The 22478-nt window shown below is 43.8% G+C and overlaps 3 protein-coding genes across 3 annotated transcripts; 2 read left to right on the top strand and 1 right to left on the bottom strand.

Annotated features, from left to right (window-relative positions):
* Positions 1-2660: 2660 nt before the first annotated feature.
* Positions 2661-5411, top strand: LOC101784732 (heavy metal-associated isoprenylated plant protein 5). The gene is made up of 3 exons (XM_004967473.3): positions 2661-3865; positions 4072-4156; positions 4466-5411. Exons 1-3 carry the CDS (start codon positions 3848-3850, stop codon positions 5062-5064), a joined length of 702 nt encoding a protein of 233 aa, XP_004967530.1. The 5' UTR covers positions 2661-3847; the 3' UTR covers positions 5065-5411.
* Positions 5412-8456: 3045 nt separating this feature from the next.
* On the bottom strand, positions 8457-12284 carry LOC101784334 (folate synthesis bifunctional protein, mitochondrial). Its single transcript, XM_004967472.3, has 3 exons — positions 11510-12284; positions 10647-10825; positions 8457-10552 (listed from the first exon to the last, which is right to left on the bottom strand). The coding sequence occupies exons 2-3, from the start codon at positions 10735-10737 to the stop codon at positions 9036-9038; spliced, it is 1608 nt and encodes a 535-aa protein (XP_004967529.1). The 5' UTR covers positions 10738-10825; positions 11510-12284; the 3' UTR covers positions 8457-9035.
* Positions 12285-17527: 5243 nt separating this feature from the next.
* LOC101783929 lies at positions 17528-21814 on the top strand. The gene is made up of 7 exons (XM_004967471.4): positions 17528-17976; positions 19049-19246; positions 19379-19651; positions 19806-19908; positions 19979-20097; positions 20308-20484; positions 20860-21814. The coding sequence occupies exons 1-7, from the start codon at positions 17695-17697 to the stop codon at positions 21643-21645; spliced, it is 1938 nt and encodes a 645-aa protein (XP_004967528.1). The 5' UTR covers positions 17528-17694; the 3' UTR covers positions 21646-21814.
* Positions 21815-22478: the final 664 nt, after the last annotated feature.

Raw genomic sequence — 22478 nt, 5'->3', positions numbered from 1 at the left:
GTCCACTTATTCTCTATTTTCTAGGCCGAAAAGCGTAAAGATCATGTCTGTCCTTGTGCTGAGCTTCCCTTGTTTTCGTTTTCTTCCCGCCTGGTGTGCGTGTTCTGATTTTAGCTTATATTTTGGAGAGTCTGTACTTGATATCCAAGTATTGAACCATAGAGTGTGTCATTGTTTCGGGATCAAACTTTGAACTCTTCCTTCTTTCAAAAAAAAACTTTGAACTCTTTGAATTTAGGGCATGTTTGGTCATGTTTGGTTGATTACCAAATCACACCACACCTTGCATTGTTGCTGCCGCACGCCGGCTGAGGTCTGGTGAACGAAACGCACCGCAAACTGGGCGCGGCCGCAACAGCGGCGTGAAGCGCGCAGGCGCGTCCAAAATTCAAAAGTAGGTCAAACGGAATTTAGCAAAAGTAGGCCGCCCTAAAAAAGAAAAGCAAAAATTAGATGCCCATCCCCGCGACAATTATAGAAAACTGTCCAATTGAACGGTCAGGTACGTACCCTTCGTTGTTGTTTTTATTTTTCTAAATTTATAGATATTATTATACATAGAACTGCAATTCGAAACGGAGGGAGTTACAGTTGTGCAATTCGAAACGGAGGGAGTTACAGTTGAGCAGGTTACCTGTAACATAAGCCTGTTTAATAGTTTAACCTTTGAGGCCCACTCAAATGAGACGGCCTGGTGTGCTGGCTATGAGTTTTATCGGCCCATATAATTTGTTTTCCAGATAGATGGGCTAGCGGCTGACAGTGCAGCAATTTGGTTTCCTCGGGGGCCGTGGTGTTCTTCGGTGCGTTAGATCCAAGTTTGGACAATTCGGACTTCAATTCAAAAGAAACTTTTCAAAATCTCAAAAAAAGAGGAAACTTTTCAACATAATTTTTTTCCGAGAGAATACGCAGGAGAGCTGCATATCTTTGTAGTAAGAAGATGAAAAAAAAGTTACATATTACAACACGGTCTTACCGGGCACACGCACACGGATTCAAGATCACTTCATACTTAAGTAACTGTACAACCAATGAAACAGATAACTCTACCGACCATCCCAGGGGTCAACAGACGCTGATCGCCCTCCTGCCTAAATTGCTGCTAAACTGCCGCTGCCATCAGGTCCGCATCAGATAATTGCTGCTAAACTGCTGCTGCCATCAGGTCCGCATCAGATAAGGTCTAAGCCGCTGGGAAGATGTCTCGGATCGCATGAAGTGTCGAGCATCGAGAGGTCCTTTGAACATGGATGTGAGTTGAGGGCGAGGTTGCCCCGGCGCCACTCCATCCACCTGGCAGAGTCTTAGCTTGTGTATGACAAGAACTTAGTGTGAATTCCACAGCACGTATAGTTTTCATTGACTATCGATGGATAGTTTTTTTTCTTTTTCTTTTTAATTATCGATGTGATGTATAATTGTATCGGATAAGTTTAGTAAAAAAAGAATTTTAGAGGATAAGTTAAAGGAAACATATGTGCGCAGCTGGATTGGTGATTCCCTGGTCAAGAAATATCTAGAGCTGCGGCACGCGATCTAGAGGAGATGCAAATCTGCAGCGGTGACGGAGGAGCGTGGACACATTACTTCGGCTGTGCAGCCCACGGATATACGAGTCTCACGGCTCGGCGCCGATCAGAAATATCGTCGCGAACGAACGTGCAACACGCTGAAAGAAACAAACTCCGCGTCACGTCACCTGCTCTGCTACGTTCCATACACACGCGTTTGTATGGTTGTGTGCACATCCGCGCGGCACACAAGAAAATAGTGATCGACCCGCGCCACGCTGCATTGGCATCATTCCTAAGCGTAGAGCATCCGGGTTAATCAAGCCTGAAGGCTGAAGCCTCTCCATCTGAATGTGCTATGCCGTAACCACGAGGCCATTGTTTTGGTTACGGAGGCCATTGTTTTGCACCTTCTCGCAACTCATATCAGCTATCAAGATATGGGAACCCCAAAGCACCAAATTAAATACTGCATTTTCTTCCACGCTCAAGGCTAAGAGAGTAATCACATTTCACCAAGAGAGCCCTGTAGTACCAAAAAGAAAAAAACAGATAAAAAATGATCCTGACCTTTCGGGAATTGGGGAATTTTTCCTGGGAGTGCAGAACAACAGATAGGCATGGACGGATAGGTGCTTTTACCTTTGCATCAACGTCCAGCGCGACGCACGAACAGATAAGAAAAAAAACTTACGTAACCATGGAGTTGACAACGAAGATGAAAGACTCTTCCCAACATGAGAAGGCACAAAAGTGACTCTCCGTGGATGGTCACGAGAGCTCCATCCAAAGCCACACACAACGGCCTGATCTGCAGATAGCAGTGCATGCAACCAGCATTCTCGGACACCATGCACCTACTCGTACAAGAAACATGTGGACGAAAATGTCTTGAGCTTATCTCAAGAAAATAGCGAAGCTTTTAAGCCTAATACACTAGCTACTTCAACACAGTTCAGATTGTAGGAATGTATTTATAAGAAACAGTACAATCTACGCAGAAACTAGAACAAAAATTGATGGTACAGATACATCTTTATGCTACCTACATGACAAAAAGGTCCTTTTAGCTCTTTCACTGTAGCATTGTCATGACAGTTGACAACCACATGGCAACCACATCTTTATGTGATCTTACTGGCAGTCTATCATCTGCAAGAACTAGGGGCACCAGAGAATTTTTTGTATTGTGTAAATAGTAGATAAGAATATGGATGATATTTAATCACGATCACACAAACATAAATGCTTTCCTTTACATAAGGGGATTCTACAGGAGTTGATATCCTCGACCTGTCAAAAGAACTCCTCTTTTGACCAAAGGAGCCTCTCCATCTATCTTTTCATCCTTTTATCTTCTCTGTGGCCGGTTGGGGGATATTCCCATCTGCACTCCAATCAGTGCATGCCAAAATTTCATACCGAACCCAGCTCGAATATGGAGATGAACCTATCTGTATAGACCAACCACATCCAGAGGGTCCCAGGAGAGAATATAATCTGACCGTTAGAGTGAAGAAAATGGAATCCACAATTGAGTATGGAAAAGCCAATCACATACGAAACATTTATTGAAGCCGACTGCTTTGAGCTCGATTCCACAGAGCAAACTGATGATAGACTGCCAGTAAGATCAGGTCTAGTGCTATTCCGAAGTGCAAACATGTAGCAAGGAACATTATCCAGTACTTTGGACAAGAGGAAAATAAAATACAACTGGATGAACTATGTGGGAGGTGATGGAATTTAGATGTATGAGAAAAGACTACTAAATATCACAAAACCTGGAAGTGCAGAATTCAGGAGGCACCGAGGTTAAAATAAACTGAAAGAAGGTTGATTCTAGCCTTGGGTCCAGCAATCGTTGATGAATTGAATGCTGTTCTTCCATGGAGTTATAAACATTACCATATTTCGTTCAAAAAAACATTACCATTATGAAACTGCTGAGTCACCCAACTATAATTAACCAGTTGCATCAGCTGTTCCAGGGAGTTCATTGAAACCCTGGGAGGGATGTTCTTGATTGGAGCCACTTGTAAAGCAACTCGTAGAACCAATTGCAGGTAACTACACTCATGGAAAATAAGAGGAGCTTACGCCAACATGGAGCCATCCAAGGCCCCCCCTTTTCACTTTCCAACGATTCTTTGGGTGACCCACACAAATCGACCACCAAATATTCTGTTCCAGCCCCCCAAAGCAATGCCATATAAATGCAACTCATTGCATGGTCAGTGATTCCAACCTGCCGTGTGCTAAGGTGTTAAGTTCTCAATTAGGAATCTTTGCAGCTTCAAGCCCCAACCCTACTCTCCAATCCAACTTCAACAATGACTGCAGAATCAGAGGTTTGTTGACAATTTACATAGCTTCATTGCATTTTTCTTCACATGCTAGTAAATTAAGGATGGTGTAACCAGTATGCGTAACTTCAATAATTATGCAGTGTGTAGTTGGGTCTGTTTTTAAAAAATAATAAAACTAATCTCCACAAGCATATGTATTTTCAATGTTTTCTTTCATGGTGGCCTAATGTATTTGCGTAAACCTGCAGACACCACGAATAACGGAGCTCCATGTAAGGATGGACTGCCATGGCTGCGAGCACAAGATCAGGAAGACCCTGCGTGCCATTGATGGTAAACAATTCTAATCTGAAACACTGAATGGTTTCTTTGCTCCCCTCTTCGTCAGTGGCGGGTGGCGGAGCTTTGGGTGGGGTGGGGGGGACCTATGGAATGAAACCAAATACACTCAAATTGATGCTTTGTTAGTGTATGTTATGGTCAAATCTACTGTCTTGTTTTCTTAATGGCCACCTATGGCCATAATGAAGCTCCGCCCTTTTCTCGTTCAAGCATCCAGCTATACTTGTGTGAGCATTATGTTGTAAGAGCATCTAGAGAATGTGCATGACATCTTAGAAGTTATAGAATGACTCTTTTCAGGTATTAGCGAAGTATACATAGATCAAGCGAATCACAAGATCACAGTGGTCGGGATGGCTGACCCTGAGAGGATCGTCAAGGCCATCAGGAAGACCAAAAGGGTCCCAACTATCTTCTCACACACTGATCCCTCAGCCGAGGCTCAGCCTCCGCCTGCCGAAGGGGAGGCTTCACCACCCGCTGACCCACCAGCCGACGCCCCTCCAGCAGAGGCAGCTCCGTCCGAGCCCACACCGGAGACCAAGGAGGTGGCCAAGGAGGCGCCACCGGCAGAACCCCCGGCCATGGACGCCATCGTGATGAACAAGATGCATGACTACCCGTATGGCGACGGCCACCACCTGTACAGGGAGCACTGGGTGAACCACCCCATGGACATGCATGGGGTCAGATATGATGCTGCACCTTACCATGTAACGCACAGCTACAGCTACCACAGTACGAGCCCCTACATAGCCGAGTACGGCTATGGAGGTTCTCCTGATCAAGAAGGCAGGTCCTACAGCTATAACTACTACCCGGGCAGGGGCAAAGGAGATGGCAGCCAGATCACTTCAATGTTCAGTGATGAGAACCCAAACGCATGCAGCATAGTTTGAGATCCATAGGTGATCTAAGCGAGGAGTTTGTTTCTGCAGACCCTTGATGCCATAGAAGGTTGCATAGTGCAGAGACAGGTGATGCATGCTTTGGCCTATGTAAAAGGGCTAGTGTTTAGTTGTACGATTTAAATGTGGGGTTTGTATGATGTAAGTAATTAAGATGGGGAGTAAGGTAATGGAAGTGGGATAATAAGATGCTTAACGTGTAGTGGGAGATGATTTTCCTGGCAATCACGGCTATTTTTATTAACCCTCCTCCCTCCACCTTATAGAATCTAATAAAGTTGTGCTCCTGTGTGCCAGTAAAAGGAAGTGGCACAGGTGCTCCGCTGTTCCATGGCCAAGTCTAGCTTTTTGACCTGTCTAGCAAGCAGCATGACAGGGATAGGCACAACACATGTTATTCTTAAAATTTTCACATCTCCTTTCTATCACATAAAGCACAGTGTCTCCTGTTGAAGAGCAAACCATGACAAGGAGTCTATTTGAAAACATAAAGTTTCATTGTGTTCTCAAAACTTAAGGCTCTTTTATGGTAGCAAAAACTGGCTCTATTCCAATGCACTTTAGTATGCAGGATATCAGGAATGATGCAAACTTGATGTCTAATGCATTTTCATTTTTCTTGGGAGCATAAGCAGGATGTTTGTATTTTCATTAAGCTAGCAGAACACGTCCTGAAGTAATAACTTCATGCAGGAAAGTGAAATTATTTGATAAAATGATAGCACAATAACTTAGTTAATTTCATTTCACCATGGAGCAACATCTCTAGCACAATTAACAAGGCATAAGGAAAAATAAGCACTGCTGCAGGGGAAGTACTACCTGGGGAGGTAATAACTGGAATGATAGAGACCAGTATAAGAGGCCAAAATGCACATCACTGGATGAGGCAAATGCTGGGCACTGTATGTTTCTGCCTGTTTCTGTGTCCTGCAACTTTCACACAACGCCAGATGATAAAATTGGGACTTGACCTTGGAAAATTGTAAAATTAGAGAAAACAGGAGACCAATTGGGTCAGTGGATCTACACCTTGCCAACTGTATGTTCAGTGTCGTATATACCTATGTAGGCAGGCATGGTTCCACAATGTTCAGCTCTATGTATAATCATTTAAAAAATTTAGATTGTAAATGCAATTAATTCGAACATAGACTCTAATGTTGTATCATAGTATAGTTTTATCTTTGCGTACTTCACTTCTTTCGAATATTAGATATAGAAAGGGCTCAGCTAGAAATAAACATCCTTTATTCCCTGATTTTCCCAAAAACAAACCAACTCCTAAAAATTGGAACTTGCAAGGCATAACTGATCACATGAAAGGAGTTCAGTGAGAACTCTTAAAAATATTGAGGCTATGTATTTTGCTATTTCAAGTTTTTCCTAAGCCACAGCTAGAATTGCCTAAAGATATGAAATAGAATTTTATGAGAAAATTTATGGGTTCAAGTTGTGTATATATGCAGAGGGGTAGAGATGCTCACTTCAAATTTTCAGAAGGAAACATATCAGTGAATATCAGTGAATAATTGTGATGCCATGTGAATATTCAGCAGTTATTGCATAAAGGATTTTGAGAAAGAAATGATGGGTTTCTGAAGTGATAGTTTTTTTCTAACTTTTAAAGCATAGCAAACTTACTAAAATTATTGATGTCAATGATTCTCAAGAATTGTTTTTGTTAAGCAATGTGCTGAGACACATCCAAAAACCACTTAAGCTTTCACCATTCTTAGGACCAGTCTGAAGTTGCAGAATGGAGAGCGCTTCTCAGAGATGGACAGCAGTCATCTTTTTGGGACAAATATTAACTTGAGTTTGCATCATTGCATTTTTGATAAAAGCAACGGAAGAAATGACTTCATATATCACTAACCTGGGGAAGAGTCTGAACATCTGGACCATCACAATTTTGGGACTTGGGACCCAATGGGAACACACATGCAACCTGAATGGACAACAAAACAAAATTTCAATAGCCGAGAGTATCTTTATAAGGTCTAAAGGGCTTTCTATAAAGGAGCACATCTCAACTTAGCACCATAGCATAAATTGAGATAAGTGAAAAGTACAAGTTAGATAAAGTGCAAGAATGGAGAAAAATCTGCATCAAACTCTGAACATGTATATATATCAGGCTTCTATTGGAGATCTCCGGTGCATGTATACAGCTTTGTAAATATTGCCACATATGAGTTACTATAATCTTCAATATACTAGAACAGGGAAGGATGTTCAAGTATTTCAATAGCTGAAATCCAAAACCATGTTGACTGGTGTTCATAAAAATCAACAGGCCCACATGATTCATTGATAGCAAATCACAGTTACATGTAACTATGTGGTGATCTTTGCACCTCCATGTCAAGGCTAGGATTGTTTCAGAGAAGACAGAGCAAGTGGCGAATCTGAATGTAAATAAAAAAAAAAGCCAGACAGCTTCAGCATTTGCAAAACAAAAGTAGAGTACAAATTACCAGGGGAAACATAAAATCAAAGTTGTGCAAATTGTTGTGGCTAGCATCCCATTTCCATTTGACTAAAACTTAACGCTGTGCTGTCCACACTGCATGGTTTGTTCAGGTTGCCCCAGCAGGTTATATCTGCATTCTCTTGGAAATATAAGAAAGTTTTTTGCCCTTGCCAGACAGCTTCATTAGCAACATGTGTGAGCAGGATGTGCTTTAAAGTTTTGGAGTCAGATAGTGACCACAGCAATTTTTTGACAGTAAATGGTATCGGGAATAATAAAAATTTTCTTACTCTCATGATCTCATCTGAGGTAAGCTAACCTAATCTTCTGACATCTAATCTCAGCTCTAAGATGCATGGCTGTTGTGTGCTAATCAACTTCTCTTCAAAGATGTCCATCAGGAAACCTGTATATGGCCTTCCTGAGGCAATTCCAGTTGAAATCAATTTTTAACATACCAAAGAAAGCAAAAGGAGAAATACCGCACAGACAAGGGAAGAATTGTAATAGATTATGTTAATAGAACTTTGTTCATATTATTTTCACTATTCAGTGAATGATTGATACTCGATGATATAGATTATATGTCAATTACATGGAGTGTAGTGCCATCATATTCGTGCATGTGCAACAAACAAAGTATAAATCTCTTGAAGTTTTGTATTTCCTCAAATGTTTTGAACAAAATTGAGCGACTGCAGTCCATTTAATATCAAATTACAATACCTTTCACAAGAGGAAAAAAAACCCCTCAAGAACTTAGTTTAAATCATGAAAAAATAGCCATCTTGATGACAGTATAATCACTGGCACTTGTAGTCAAAGACTAGGAGATACCAACCGAGTTTCTTTAGAGTTAAAAAATGCGATCCACAGCAATTCAGAACGAAAAGTAATCCATATGAGGTATCTGGAAAATATTTATATTTCATAATTGGATGATAAAACCCTCAGAAACCAAGGCAAATCATAGACCAAGTCTTGAAACTATGCATGTCATACGGCACTTGCAAAACATGAGGTTTCCTCATTGGGCCATACCGAAGTGCAAAATACACTCCTCTCCAGCACAATGATGCCAAGCTCTCCCATGTATTCCAGAAAACAAAGTGGAAAATACAAGGAGAACCGGGTATAACCCCAACCTACCATTTATGTCTGAACTAGAAAAGATACACACAAATCAAACTTGTCAACAATTAAATTCTGAAATGTCATAATCCGCAAGAATCTGTAAATTACTAGCAGCTTTTGTAACCTTATTCCTTGACTACTCTTTCCAAATGATCTGAGTCGAACACGTGCTTCATTGAAGAATTTAGAAAGGAGATCATACAAGAAAAACGTCATCTCTGGTTTATTACAACAAGATACTCCAGAAATGATGTAATATGAGAATCCCATTGAGCAGCAGAGTAACTATGCTGCATCACCATTTTATTGTATAAAATCAGAGTTTGGTATCTGTTTGATCAGGTGGCTCAATCTACTCTTCCCATCTTCTTCCCTTATGCAATGCATCGCAAACCTTTGCAGCATCTGCACCATATCCAGCATTATGGACCCTTACTATGTTAGCTCCATTCAAAATCCCAGCTGTCACAGCTGCAACAGTAGCAACATCTCTCTCAACTGGATTGGCACGATTGCATATTTCACCTAAAAATCTTTTCCTTGAGGGTCCCAGTAATATTGGCACATGTGAAGCACCTATACTCATTGAACCCATCTCCTTCCTAATGGACTCCAATCCCATAATTACTTCAAGGTTATGTTTGGATTTCTTGGAGAACCCAATGCCTGGATCTAGAACTATCCTCCACAATGGAATCCCAGATAACTCAGCTTCTCTCACCTGCGCATATAGCTCAGAAGCAACTTCCTTGCAGACATCATCATAATGTAAATTTTGTTCACTTTGCATAGTTGATGGATCTCCCCTCATGTGCATTGCAACATACGGAACTCTGAGTTCAGCAGCAACTTTAAGAATTTTGGGGTCAAGCTGTCCACCGGATACATCATTGATCATGTGAACTCCTCTTTTCACAGCTTCACTAGCAACTTCTGCATAGAATGTATCCACCGAGAGCAACTTGCCCTCCATCTCGGGAATTTTCATAATCTCATCCAGAACAGGAACCAATCTCTCAAGTTCTTCGTTTGGAGATAATCTCTTTGCAAAGGGCCTGGTAGATTGAGCACCAATATCAATTATATCTGCACCTTCTGAGATTAATAACTTAGCCTGAGAAATGGCAGCCTTCACTTGTTGAAACTTGCCTCCATCACTAAAGCTGTCTGGTGTTAGATTAAGGATCCCCATGACGAGGGTTCTCTCATACCAATCCCACAAACGATTCCCAACAGGCCATACCCTTTTGATACAATCTGTTCCAATTATAGATTCACCTCCAAGTTTATTCCATAATTCAAAGAAACCACCACTGCACTTTGAAAGAGAGTGCCAACTTGTTTCGATACCATCATCACCGGATGCACCTAACAGGTCTACAAGAGGTGCTAAAACAAATGGTCTCTCATGGATGCGCTCATGTGGCACAATTAGAGTCTCACTATTGATCTCGTAGTTACCGTATAGAAGTATGTCTAAATCAATAGGCCTTGGGCCGTACCTTATTCCACTAGTGCGGCCTATATCCTTCTCAATTTCCTTTAGCCTTTTAAGAAGCTCATGCGCACTGAGCCTAGTTGTGCCCCGAATGGCAGAGTTAAGAAACCGTGGCTGATCGGTCACATAAGCAGGGGCAGTCTCATAGAGATTGGCATGCCTAGTGATGCTCACACCCGAGTTTTTCATCAGCTGCAATGCCCTGTCGAATGTACTGACTCTATCACCCACATTACTTCCCATAGCAATCACAATCTCTTGGTCAGCTGAACATCTCTCAAGCGAACATTTCGTAAACGAACGAGCCTTGAATGGAATAGCATGTCTAGAAGCTCTGTTTGAAGATCTCGAAGGATAAACAAGATCAGACACTGATTAAAAATGCAAAGGAGTGAATTAGAGGCTTAGAGGAGCTGCCCTTTATTGCAAGATAGAGGATTTGGAAAGCAAAAGTAGGAACAGTACCTGAAAATGAATGTGCTGGGAGCAGCCCTCCAAGGTAGTTCTTTGCAACAGGATACATCTTCTTAAGTGACTCCTTAGCATGGAGGAGCATCGTTGAACATAAGAGAATTAAGAAAGCAAGCGCTTGAAATCAATTTGTAGTCCTGTAAGTCTTTCACGAGACCATCAATCCATCACATCTGGTCATTAGCAGAGCAAAGAAAAATTTGAGGTCTGAGCAAGCCTAACTAAAGCTAATAATAATGAGCAGGCTGACATCATGCACACAAGGTTAACAGCCACACTAGTTTTAAAACTAAAGGCAGATACATGTATGAAAAAGAAAGGCAGGATATTGCATTGTGTACTAATGAAAGCTTGGTTGCAAAAGTTCGATCACACACTAAAAGAGATTATGTACCAATGAAAAAGTAGCTTTAAACTTCGTGTTGGAACAAGCATGAAAGGTTTTTTTTCTAACTGTCGGCAGGAGAGCTGCCGAGATACATTAGAAGAAATAAATGAACAGAATACAGAAGTTCTCTAGCAAACCTCCCCAACCAGGAAGGCGTTAGAAGCATGGCCCAGCTTCTCAGCTCTCTACTTGAAAATGCTGGTAAAACATGAAATGTTCCACTGCCATTGCGATTATAATGCCAACGAGGCAATCCATCAAGTGCTCAAATAGGTCTCTAGTCAACAAGAAACCTCCTCATATAACAAAGTTAGCTAATACTCCTATCATTAGACAGAGAAAATTAATTCTCACAGTGATCGAATAAAGTTTTGGTATGCAATAGACACACACATCGAATCAATACGCATCATAATAGGTTGAGAAATCAACTATGTGGATACAAGAAAAAAGAACAACGCTGCGTTACCCGAAATTTTTTCGATGCTCAGAACATCCCGACCCGGCCGCTCGACTGCGAGCAGCCGCTCCCGCCGCCTTGGTTGGAGTAGAAACGGAGGCACGTATCCCGGAGCCGCCGATGATCCACTCGGACGTGCGGTGCGGCGGAAAAATGGGCGCAGAGATGGTTGGTACGGCACTTGCTCGCTGCAAGGCAAAGCGGCGGCGGAGGCGGAGGCGGAGCTGGCGACGGCGGCGGCGGCGGCGGCTACCTGTTGTGCTGGATTGGGTTTATTCCCGTTTGGTGGGGAAGGCCGCGTCCCACCGAACCCGAGCATTGCTAGTTTTGGGCCGATCGGGCCCATCTCTCGTCTCAGAGATGGGCCGGACCATCGCTTCTAAAATTTCGTCAGCTCGCCGTCCTGCTCGTGCCCGGCGCGTGCACGTCAAGAGAGGGAGAGGAGAAAGGTGCAGGGTGCCCTTCTTCCAGAATCCCCGCACCGCTCAGCCGCGCGATGAAGTCGATTCGGCCGTGCTCGAGCTCGATTCATCGCCGTCCATCTCGATTCGTCCGTGCTCGAGCCGGAAATTGAGGCATCCATCTTGATTGCGCCGCTCATCTCCATCAGCTTGCGATGTCTCGAGAGCTCCACTCTGAGAGACATCGAGACTCCAAGGCAGCAGCTCGGGTGTGTGAGAATGATACAGTGCGGGGAGGGATTAGAGGCTGCCGGCAAGAGATGGCGTAGGCTGTAGGCATCGTCGGGCTAAGCCGCTAGACTGAAAGGATGGAGATCATGCCGAGATAATGGTAGAGCTGCGTGGCTTTTGGGCTGCCTTATTTTTTTTGAAAAAAACGGGCAGGAATGCTACAGACGGGCCGAAAACAACAAAAGAAAGAAAAACAACTTAAGCACCGGTAGGTTGGATTGGATCATCAACACATACCACACCATGTCATTGCACTTAACTTAATAACATACGGCCGGTTGGATTGGGACATCAACACGTGCCGAACTCTAACACATCTCAAGCGGATTTAACTCTGCCCGACAACGGCAGCAGAGCCGCAGCTTTTTCGCGGCACCCACCAACATTCATGCTCATGTATTCGTCAAAACCTCCAGGTGTAGTCCGGTATCGACAGGAACCAATAGAAGCAGACTGCACCGTACTGAGAAGGCTACCACCATGCGGACCTTTCGTTGTAGTGCCGCTGCAACACCACACTTCACCTGACAGAGTGATACCATCGAATCCGGATCTCTCGCAGGTTGCCTCGCAGTTGCCACCACGATAACACAACGCGCGGAGGCCTCGCCACATCCGTTGTTGGACTCCACCTCGCTCTCATCGCCTCGAAGAAACACAGCGCACGAGGGTCTCGCCACGCCCGCCCCTCGCCACGCCCGCCATAGTACTCCACGTCACGATTCGTTTCTTTTGTCACCATCAGAGTGATGAGCATGGGCAAAGCTATAGGGTATGTCGGGTGGGCCCCGCATACCCTGAGCCCAACTGACGAGTCAGTATACTGTATACGCCTGGTCTGGGCCTAGCGCGCACCCCGCGAAGCCAAAAATGAGTAAACGACGATTCGCCTTCCGCTTTGCCTTCCGCTCCGCCCGTGGATTCGTGATTCGTCAGATTAATCTTCTGTTCCGCCTGCACAATTCGGCCCGGTAGCGGCAGTCTGCGCCTTTGTGGCCTTCACGATTCTCCTAGCGCGGGTGCCGAGCGGACGCCTCGCCTCGGTCTTCGCGTCGTGATTCTCCTGTGGACGGCCAAGTGCCCAGGCAGGGCTGCGGCCAGGGCGCAAGCGCAAGTAGTGCGCGGCGATCGCTTGCAGCCTGCTTGCTGTCTGCGGATTGCGGAAGCTGGAAAGTTCGGCGGTCTGCGAATTGCGGATCAGCGAGATGGCGACGCTGCTGCTGCTGACTTGATGAGACGTGGATTATTGGTCCGAGAGTTCCGACGGGCGACGGAAGTTTAAGATTAATCTATCTTCTATTTTTTTCTTATTTGAAGAAACTTATGTTCTTAAATATTTTTATTTATTTATATATGAGTGTTTTTTTATTTCAATTCGTGAGTTTATTGAACGGACCATCAATTCATCAATGTTCTTAAATTCATATCTTGTGGGCATGTGATTTGTAAGTTTTCTACCCGAAAGTTTAAAATCAGCAAGGTATGCGCGTGCCCGAAACCAAACAAATGATAACCATTTTAGAAGAGAAGTATATATTGGTGTCATTGATCAAATTAGTCAAGAGCTTGATAATCGGTATGATGAGATCAATATGGAGCTACTTTCTTGTATGTCAGCCTTCGATCCTTCCAATTCATTTGCTTCGTTTGATGCACAGAAGGTACGCAGATTGGCTGAATTTTATCCTAACGACTTCTCCAACAATGATTTTGCTAAAACTAGAATTGCAACTTGATAATTATATTGATGACATGCGATAAGATGATAGCTTCAAGTGTCTAGACAGCATCGTTGATCTCTCAGTTAAACTTGTTCAAACACGGAGGTACAAAGTGTATGGTATGGTTTACTTGCTTCTCAAATTGATATTGCTTTTACCAGTGGCAACATTGAGTGTTGAAAGGGTATTTTCTGTAATGGTTAAAGTGAAAACTAAGTCAAGGAATAAATTAGGTGATAATGTTTTGGATGATTGTCTAGTTACATTCATTGAGCGGGATATTTTCTTCCAAGTGAATGAAGAAGATATAATCAAGGTATTCATATCATTCAAAAAGCGGTGGGTAAACAAAGCAGACAAGTAATATTGTAAGTTTCTTTTATGCTACATTTCAAACTATTTATATTGTGATTTATTATTGTTTCTACCTTAATCTTTGAATTTATCGAATTGTAAATGGTTTTATCGAATTGCATAAGATTTTTTTCGGCATACCCTGTGGTGAAATTCTAGATCCGCCATTGGTGGTGAGCAATGTTGCCCTGCTCCACAAGATCTCCATCGATCAGTCAAGCCGCCGCCGCAGGTCGACTTCGCCTCGTTGCTTCACCCGCGCAAAAACCTCCGCCACCATGTCAGCAAGCCAGAGAAGTCGTTTGCGCTGTCTTTCGACGATGTACCGCACCGGGTAGCCCAGCCAAGCTGAGCAACCTGTGGCAGTCCACTGCAAGCCTAGTCGTTAGGATCCGGCGGATCCGGCCATGGGGATACCGGATCCGCACCCGTTGGTGCTGGATCCAACCATCCTCGTCGGCGCCGCCACAAGCCGCCCCTCCGACGACCGAGATAGCCGCGCCCGCCTGGACGCGAAGGAGGAGAAGGCTGCCCCACCGCCGCCGTCCTTGTGGGCCGCTCGGACTTTTGACGGCCCGCTCGAGCGGCGGCACGGTGAAGGGAAGGGCGGTGGGAGGGAGTGGGAGGCGGCGGCGGCGTGCCACCTGTCCGTGTCGCCCACGTGGGAGTGACGCGGGGAAGGTTACTGCTATATGTTTTGCTTTGGGCTGCCTTATTGTGTTTCTTAATTTCTTTCTTTCATTCTTTTTCCTGATCGAGCTGGGCCGGCTAGGCTTTGTCGCTTTGGTTAGTTCTTCGCTATTTTTCTTAATGATTCAAGCAAAAGAATAATTATCATCAATGCTTAGAATGACAATTACTAGTTTGTGTATTTTTACACATCACGCGCACAAACAATAATGCTTATAGTAGTAGTATCAAGATCTTCAATTTATGGCATGGAAAACTCACCACAACCAAACACGAGCAACCCAAGTCATAGTGAGACTAAAGCAGGAACCAAACACGAGTACCAAGTGATACTATAGCAAGGCTAAGGTGGGCATGGCTAACTCCAAGCCAAGCTTGACTAAAGGGGTATTTACCCCGTGCTAAACTTTAGCACCTGTCATATCATATGTTCGGATGCTAATTAGGAGGACTAAACATAGTTTAATTACAAAACTAATTGCACAGATGGAGTCTAATTTGTGAGACAAATCTATTAAGGCTAATTAATCCATCATTAGCAAATGGTTACTATAGCACAACATTGTTAAATCATGAACTAATTAGGCTTAATAGATTCGTCTCGTGAATTAGACTCCATCTGTGCAATTAGTTTTGTAATTAAACTATGTTTAATACTTCTAATTAGTATCAAATATCCGATGTGACAGGTGCTAAAGTTTAGCACGGGGTATCCAAACACCCCCTAAGCTAAAGGGGCCAATTATTATCTTACCCACTTGGTTATTGGCAATAATTGTTGTGTTGCGATGGTGACCCAAGTGGAAGAGGGGGTTTTGCCTCAAGAATCTGAAGTTTTGTGCGGTAGGTATATTCATTGCTATTTGATAAGAGAAGGCACTCGTGGACATGTCTTACACGGCCTTTTGATTTTTGAAGGAGTATTATACTAAATTTAGACATGTTTGATAAAAATGATAGAAATATATAAAGCTGTTTTGCAAGTAGCTTTTTTCTTTTTGATAAAAGCCATATATATTATATCAGGAGAGCAGCAAAATTACAGAAAGGCCGTCAAAAGAGGAGCCAATTGCATCGAAGTCCCCAGGATGAGGTCGTCGTCGAGGCAAAGCATCACCGGCGAAACAAGGATTTGGTTGAAGCTGTCGCCGACGGGTAGAAGAACGGCTCCCCAGAGCCGGTGGGAGGCTCGCTGATGGACAGGCGTCGAAGGACATGAGGAGAACTTGATGAAATTTGGCGCAGAGCTGCTCGGAGGCGGAAGATGGCGTAGGGGTTGACAGTGGACGAAATCAGAGCCGACCCGGGCAAATTCGAGGTGCAGACAACCGGATCCACCACACAGGCAGCCGGATTTGAACCACCGGAGGCCGAATCGACTCCGAAGACGGCCAAGGCGAGGGGGAAACCGAGCAGATCGAGGCGACGAGTGGAAGGATCCACCCGCAAGAAGGGGGAGAAAGAGAAGCAGAGCTTTATTTTATTGAGACTCACCTCACAGCCGTGGCCGACGATGACGAAGACGGCAACAACGGCGAGGACGGTGAAGGCGAGGGGACGGCTCCCAAGCTCTACGGGCCGCCCAGCACCCATCCGGGCAAACAAGGAAAGCCTAAACCTACTGTACAGGCGACGAAGGAAACAGGGGGCCGGCCCACCTCTCCGTCACCGCCGGCGAGGACGCCGGAGCGGCGGGAGAAGGGGCCGGAGACGGGAAATCCGGTAGAGCTACAGTTAAGAGGGTTTTGCAAGTAGCTTATGGAAAGCATAGCGTGACAAGGGCAAAGGATAAGCTGCTCAGATGAAATGTACCAATATCATCTCAAACTCTACCATTATAGTTTGCGGCCTAGATATTGAACCAGTGTGATATTTCTTTAATTTTATGTAACACTTTAAAATTCCGTTGTACAAGATTATAAGCGACTGAATTTATTTGTTTTTTTGTCCCCACTATTAGCCGCGTTATATGATAGATAGAGCCTAATCTAATCTTATATTTTTCTACTACAAATAGAAACTCGCACTATTCGTTTAAAAAATGATAGATAAAATCAAACATGAGTATATATTGGACAATTATATTTATTTTTAGCGTATCTCCTATATATGAGACACAACATATTGGTTATATGCCTACGAAAAGATAGTTTATACTCTCTCCGTAGAAAAGTTATGCACCTAGACTAAACTATGCACGTAGAAAAGTTAAAACGACCTATAATTTGAAATAGAGGGAGTAATATTTTAAGTTGCTCCTGAACTGATCAAAGCCAGTTCAAACTACTTTATATTTCTTATAAAAATGTATAAAAGTATGTAGCAATCATGCTCATAGAAACGTTGGAAGGAATGTTTTAGTACACTAAGCAAAAAGTTGCTGAAAAATATTCGGCCGGAGACAAAGCATGTCCGGATTTAGCGTAGACGTTAGCCATGGAGTACTGCACTTTAGGCGTACCAAGAAAACAGAGTGGGTTGGACACCTAAATTCGATCAACTAGTCGGTTAGCCTTAATTGGGAAAGCTTAACAAATCGGCTCATGGTTAGGCATCAGCAGACGCGGCGAAGCAACCCAAACCCCAACGGCCCAACCCATTTCCCCTGCCCTGCGCGTCCGCGGCGGGGAAGAAACCGAAGCGAGCCATTTCCGTTTCAGTCCCTGCGGAAAAAGTTTGAGGCCCCTCGCCGCGCCGCTCGGGCTAGGGATCCCGCCGCCGCCGTCGTCGGGCGGCCATGGGGACGGCGACGATGGCAACGGCGGTGGGCGCGGCCATGGTGCTGTACTTCGTGCTGAGCCGGCGGCTGGCCGGCGAGGACGTCTCCGTCGGCGGCGGCGGAGGGGCCGGGAAGCGGCGGAGGGGGCGCGCGGCTCGGCGGCCCACGCAGCCGCCGGCGACGTGGATCGAGGCGGTGGGCACGCTCGCGGAGACGCTGCGGTTCACCTACTCGGAGACGCTCGGCAAGTGGCCCATCGGGGACCTCGCCTTTGGGATCAAGTACCTCATGCGCCGACAGGTGAGGGATTACCGGATTAGGATAGTCCTAGCGGACCAATCGTCTGATTGCTTTCTGCTCGGATCCGAGGGAAATGGCGCTGCTTCATTTCTAATTTGGCTGAAATCTTGCGCTTTGGATCTGACATGGTAGTTCCTTTGCTCGAATTGTCTTTTGCAATAGCATGCTGCGCTGCTAATTTGGAATAGTTTTGGGCTATAAGCTTGTAGGGTATGATAGAAAGTATAGAGGCGCGGCAAAGCTTGGTGATATTGCTGGTGCTTGGTCTCTGCCGATAAAAAATAGAACTTTTGAGATCAAGTCTGTGGGTTTTGTGCTCGAGTTAGGGACTGATTCTAGTGTCGTGCAGTTGTATGGCTACGTTAAGGTAGAATTGGTTTAATATGCTAGCGAATTTTAGTCTGCAGTTATTTTGACTGGAAGTATTTTCCCCGTACTGTGCCCTTTTTAAGCTTCAAGTTGTGTTTTTTGTTTGCAAGGGGGTGTTTGGATCCCTGGGCTAAACTTTAGTCCCTGTCACATTGAATGTTTAGATACTAATTAGGAGTATTAAACATAGACTATTTACAAAACCCATTGCACATATGGAGGCTAAACAGCGAGATGAATCCATTAAGCTATTTAGTCCATGATTTGACAACCATTTGCTAATGATGGATTAATTAGGCTTAATGGATTCGTCTCGCCGTTTAGCCTCCATTGTGTAATTAGTTTTATAATTAACTCATATTTAGTCCTCCTAATTAGCCTCCGAATATTCGATGTGACACAAACTAAACTTTAGCTCCAGGATCCAAACACCCCCTAAGTTGGCTTTTTATGATGAACTATCTGAGCTGATTAGGACACATTTAATCGTCAGAGAACTGTTAACACGATTAACCCTCTGAAATAAGATCGTTGTGATTATGCCATAAGTTCCATTTAAGGGATGCGGAGCTGATCTACTACTTGCACAGTTCATTAAACTATTTATGAGCTTGTGTATTATTCCTTTTGACGTATTTGATAACAAATCTGGATCCTTGAGTGTGCACCTAATGATTCTCTGTAACCTGGTGTTACATTTCAGGGTAATTTACACGTCGCCAGCGTATATGCTGGAAGCAATTGCATTGAACTGAAAGGACCTGAAATCATGGAAGAGTTGATTGTTTTGCGACGATTAATCGACCTGTGCTTTCTTTTCTCCAAGAAACCATTTCCTGTGTTCCGGGAATTAGCTGGGTTTTCCCAAGAGGATGTTCTTATTGAGGAACCAAAGGCGGGGGTGAGTAAGTACTGATTGCTATTTTAGTGTTTACTTCATTTCTCAAGGCATGATTTGTTGCTAGTGATAGTATGAATTTAGATGGTTATGTATTTCTCTTTTCAATTTCCAACATTCGTCCTACTTTTACAGATTTTGAAGCCTGCTCATACAATTTTACGTGATGAGTGCACCAAATCCTTTCTTGTTTTGATTCGAGGGACTCATAGCATGAAAGATACTCTTACTGCTGCTACTGGGGCTGTGGTACCATTTCACCTCTCACTTTTAAATGAAGGTGGTGTCAGCAAACTAGTTTTAGGCTATGCACACTGTGGGATGGTGGCGGCAGCCCGCTGGATTGCAAGAAGTGTAACACCATGCCTCCGTGAAGCAGTCAGACAGTGCCCAGATTACCAAATCAAGGTGCATATTTTTTCGTTATATGGTTCATACTGTTCATGCCTGATCATGTTCTTATAATCTCAGAGTTCTTGTATGGTGACAATGTTGCATTATTTTGACTCAATAATCTTCCTAGACTGTTTTGTCATTTGAATTGCTGTTTCTGTCCTCTTAGATTGTTGGCCATTCATTGGGTGGTGGCACTGCTGCATTACTAACCTACATCCTCAGAGAACACACTGAGTTTTCTTCAGCAACTTGTGTTGCATTTGCACCAGGTATGTCAACTGTTATTCTGTCGACAATACATCGAGTTAGGATCTACTAACAGTTGAATTTTGTTGTCAGCTTCTTGCATGACATGGGAATTAGCAGAATCAGGCAAGCATTTTGTGACCACGATTGTCAATGGAGCTGATCTGGTTCCCACTGTATCAACTGCATCTATCGATGACCTCCGTTCTGAGGTAGCTTCATTTCTCCTTTACTAACCTGCATGCAGATTTGTTGCCTTGAATACTGTTCTTATCTCTGGGAAGAAATGTGTTATATTTGTGCTTCGTTTCAATGCACCTTATACACTAGTAAATATGACACCATGGTTGATTTCTTCAAAACTTGGTAGCAAGGAGTTTGACTTCTGCTGCCTCAGTCCTCATGTCTTACCTATCATCCAGGTAACAGCTTCGTCATGGTTGAATGATTTGAGGGATCAAATACAACAGACACGTTTCCTAAATGTTGTTTACCGGTCAGCCACTGCTTTAGGAACTCGCCTGCAATCTTTTTCTGGTGCCAGGGAGAGGGTTGCAGGTGCAGGAGCATTTCTGCACCCTGTTTCGAGCAAAACCCAGGTAAATATTTGTCCAAGAACTGGCAAACTGTACTGTGTAGATTCATTGATTGCATAGCCATATAGCTCATTATATTTTATTGTTAGGAAAGGTGTGGTTATGTGGTGATGCTTGCACCTTATTGGCTTCCTCTTGTCAGGAAGATTAAGCATTACCTGTTATACAACATTTAATTTTGAATTTCATAAACTGAATAAAATTTTGACGTCATTCTAAATCTGATTGGTCAAAACTATAAGTTCTGAAAGGGTACTGTTCAAATATTCAGCGCATGAAAGATGTCCATTTCATTATAACTTTGTATCTAGTTACTCTTTAGAAAATCCACCAAACCCAGAGAATAGTGCAGCTGTCTTATCAAATATTCCAATGCAGGTTGTCATGAAACAAGCCCAGAATGTTGCACAGGCTGTTGCTAGAAGCCGGTCAGCATTTTCCTCATGGTCATGCATGGGTGCACGTCGACGAGGTGTAGGCGTAGTTACTGCAAGTTCTAAGGATGATACGACAACAGAAACCCATGTAACATCTACAGTGGAGTCAGAATCCTTCATTGTAGACCAACATGGCACCAAGACCATAGAGGAGTTGCAGTATACTGTAGCTAGTGTTTCTGTTCATGAGGAAGCAGATGAAGAAGATGCTCTTTTGAGTGAGCATGAAACCTCTCGAGAGCATGCAGAGGAAGAAATAACCGAAGGTGAGTTGTGGTACGAGTTCGAGAAGGACTTGGATCGGCAGGTTGAAGTGGAGGCACGGAATCGAGAGGAAGAGGCAGCTGCAGCCAAGGAAATAATGGAGGAGGAAAGTGCTGTCCTAAAAAATGCTGAGGATAGGCAGTCGTTCTCATCAGATAGTTTGGAGAGGCAGCAATTCTACCCCCCTGGTAGAATCATGCACATGGTTGCCATGCCTCCAACAGATGCGGATCCAGATGACCCAGTTGCTGCTGACGAGTGCTCTGTTGGAATATATGAGACCCCTAGAGATCTTTACAGCAAGATCCGACTGTCGAATACCATGATCAATGATCATTACATGCCAATGTACAAGAAAATGATGGAAATACTGATTGAGAAGTTTGCAAAGGATGAGGACAACTCCTGTACAGGTTCTACTGTGCAACGATATGAAGGCACAAATGAACTATATACATCTTAACTGTACAATACTCCCTGCTAGCTGTCATTAGCCCATTTATCTGACATTGCAATATACAAGAGGTGCTGCCCTCCTGACCCGTGAGAGAGAATTTTAGATAGGGTCATGTGAGTATGATGTGTAAATGTAAAAGAAACCAGAATTAAGAATTAAATACCTTTTTCAGTCATATCCGCGTCTGGTGTACAAATTTATGCCAATTGGGTTTTGAAACCGAAATGTTTACAAGGCATTTAAAATTCAAGTGCTTAGTCAAGGCATTTAAAATTCAAGTGCTTAGACAAAAGGAAGAGCCTTTTGCCATGTTTTATAGATATAAAAGGTTTTTTTCCCACCATGTTGAGTGGAGTTGGGTGTTTATTCTGTAGCACTGGTGTTTAGATAGTTTGAGAAACTGTGAGGCATCTGATTTGATTTGACATGCCAAGCAAAGGCCCATTTTTGGTTTCATTGTAACTAAATATAAAATTTAAACATGGCAACTTTACAATGAGACTCCCGCGTCACTTTTACACTATCAAACGCTAAACTTACCAGGATTAAAACGACTAATCCCAAAATCTTAATTAATGAAAGCTATGTGCAGCTGTGGTGTAGGCCCCGTTTCCCAGAGGGTAGCAGGGCCTTCCAAAAATTGGTGCGCGAGCCCACCCGAAAGTAGGGGCGGGACATCGCGCACCTTGGCGGTGTGTTCAATTGGGTGTCGGCACGGCACGTCTGTCTCTATACGATCATCAACGGGCCGCCTCTCACCCCCCACAGGGATGGGTGAGCTCTTTCGCCAGCCTCCCGCCCCTGTCTTATAGAGCGCCGGCAAACCAGCACGTCGCTTC

The sequence above is a fragment of the Setaria italica genome, chromosome V (genome assembly GCF_000263155.2).
Source record: "Setaria italica strain Yugu1 chromosome V, Setaria_italica_v2.0, whole genome shotgun sequence".
NCBI classification, from domain to species: domain Eukaryota; kingdom Viridiplantae; phylum Streptophyta; class Magnoliopsida; order Poales; family Poaceae; genus Setaria; species Setaria italica.
This window is presented reverse-complemented; position numbering and strand designations above follow the sequence as displayed.

Excerpts from the sequence above, each read along its gene's own strand:
- LOC101784334 (XM_004967472.3), bottom strand. The coding sequence starts at position 10,737 with ATGCTCCTCCATGCTAAGGAGTCACTTAAGAAGATGTATCCTGTTGCA. Across the intron at positions 10,553-10,646 it reads CCCAGCACATTCATTTTCAG|TGTCTGATCTTGTTTATCCT; the intron begins GTACTGTTCCTA and ends ATTTTTAATCAG.
- LOC101784732 (XM_004967473.3), top strand. Across the intron at positions 4,157-4,465 it reads GACCCTGCGTGCCATTGATG|GTATTAGCGAAGTATACATA; the intron begins GTAAACAATTCT and ends GACTCTTTTCAG.
- LOC101783929 (XM_004967471.4), top strand. The coding sequence starts at position 17,695 with ATGGGGACGGCGACGATGGCAACGGCGGTGGGCGCGGCCATGGTGCTG. Across the intron at positions 19,909-19,978 it reads TTGTGTTGCATTTGCACCAG|CTTCTTGCATGACATGGGAA; the intron begins GTATGTCAACTG and ends TTTTGTTGTCAG. Across the intron at positions 20,098-20,307 it reads TCGATGACCTCCGTTCTGAG|GTAACAGCTTCGTCATGGTT; the intron begins GTAGCTTCATTT and ends CCTATCATCCAG.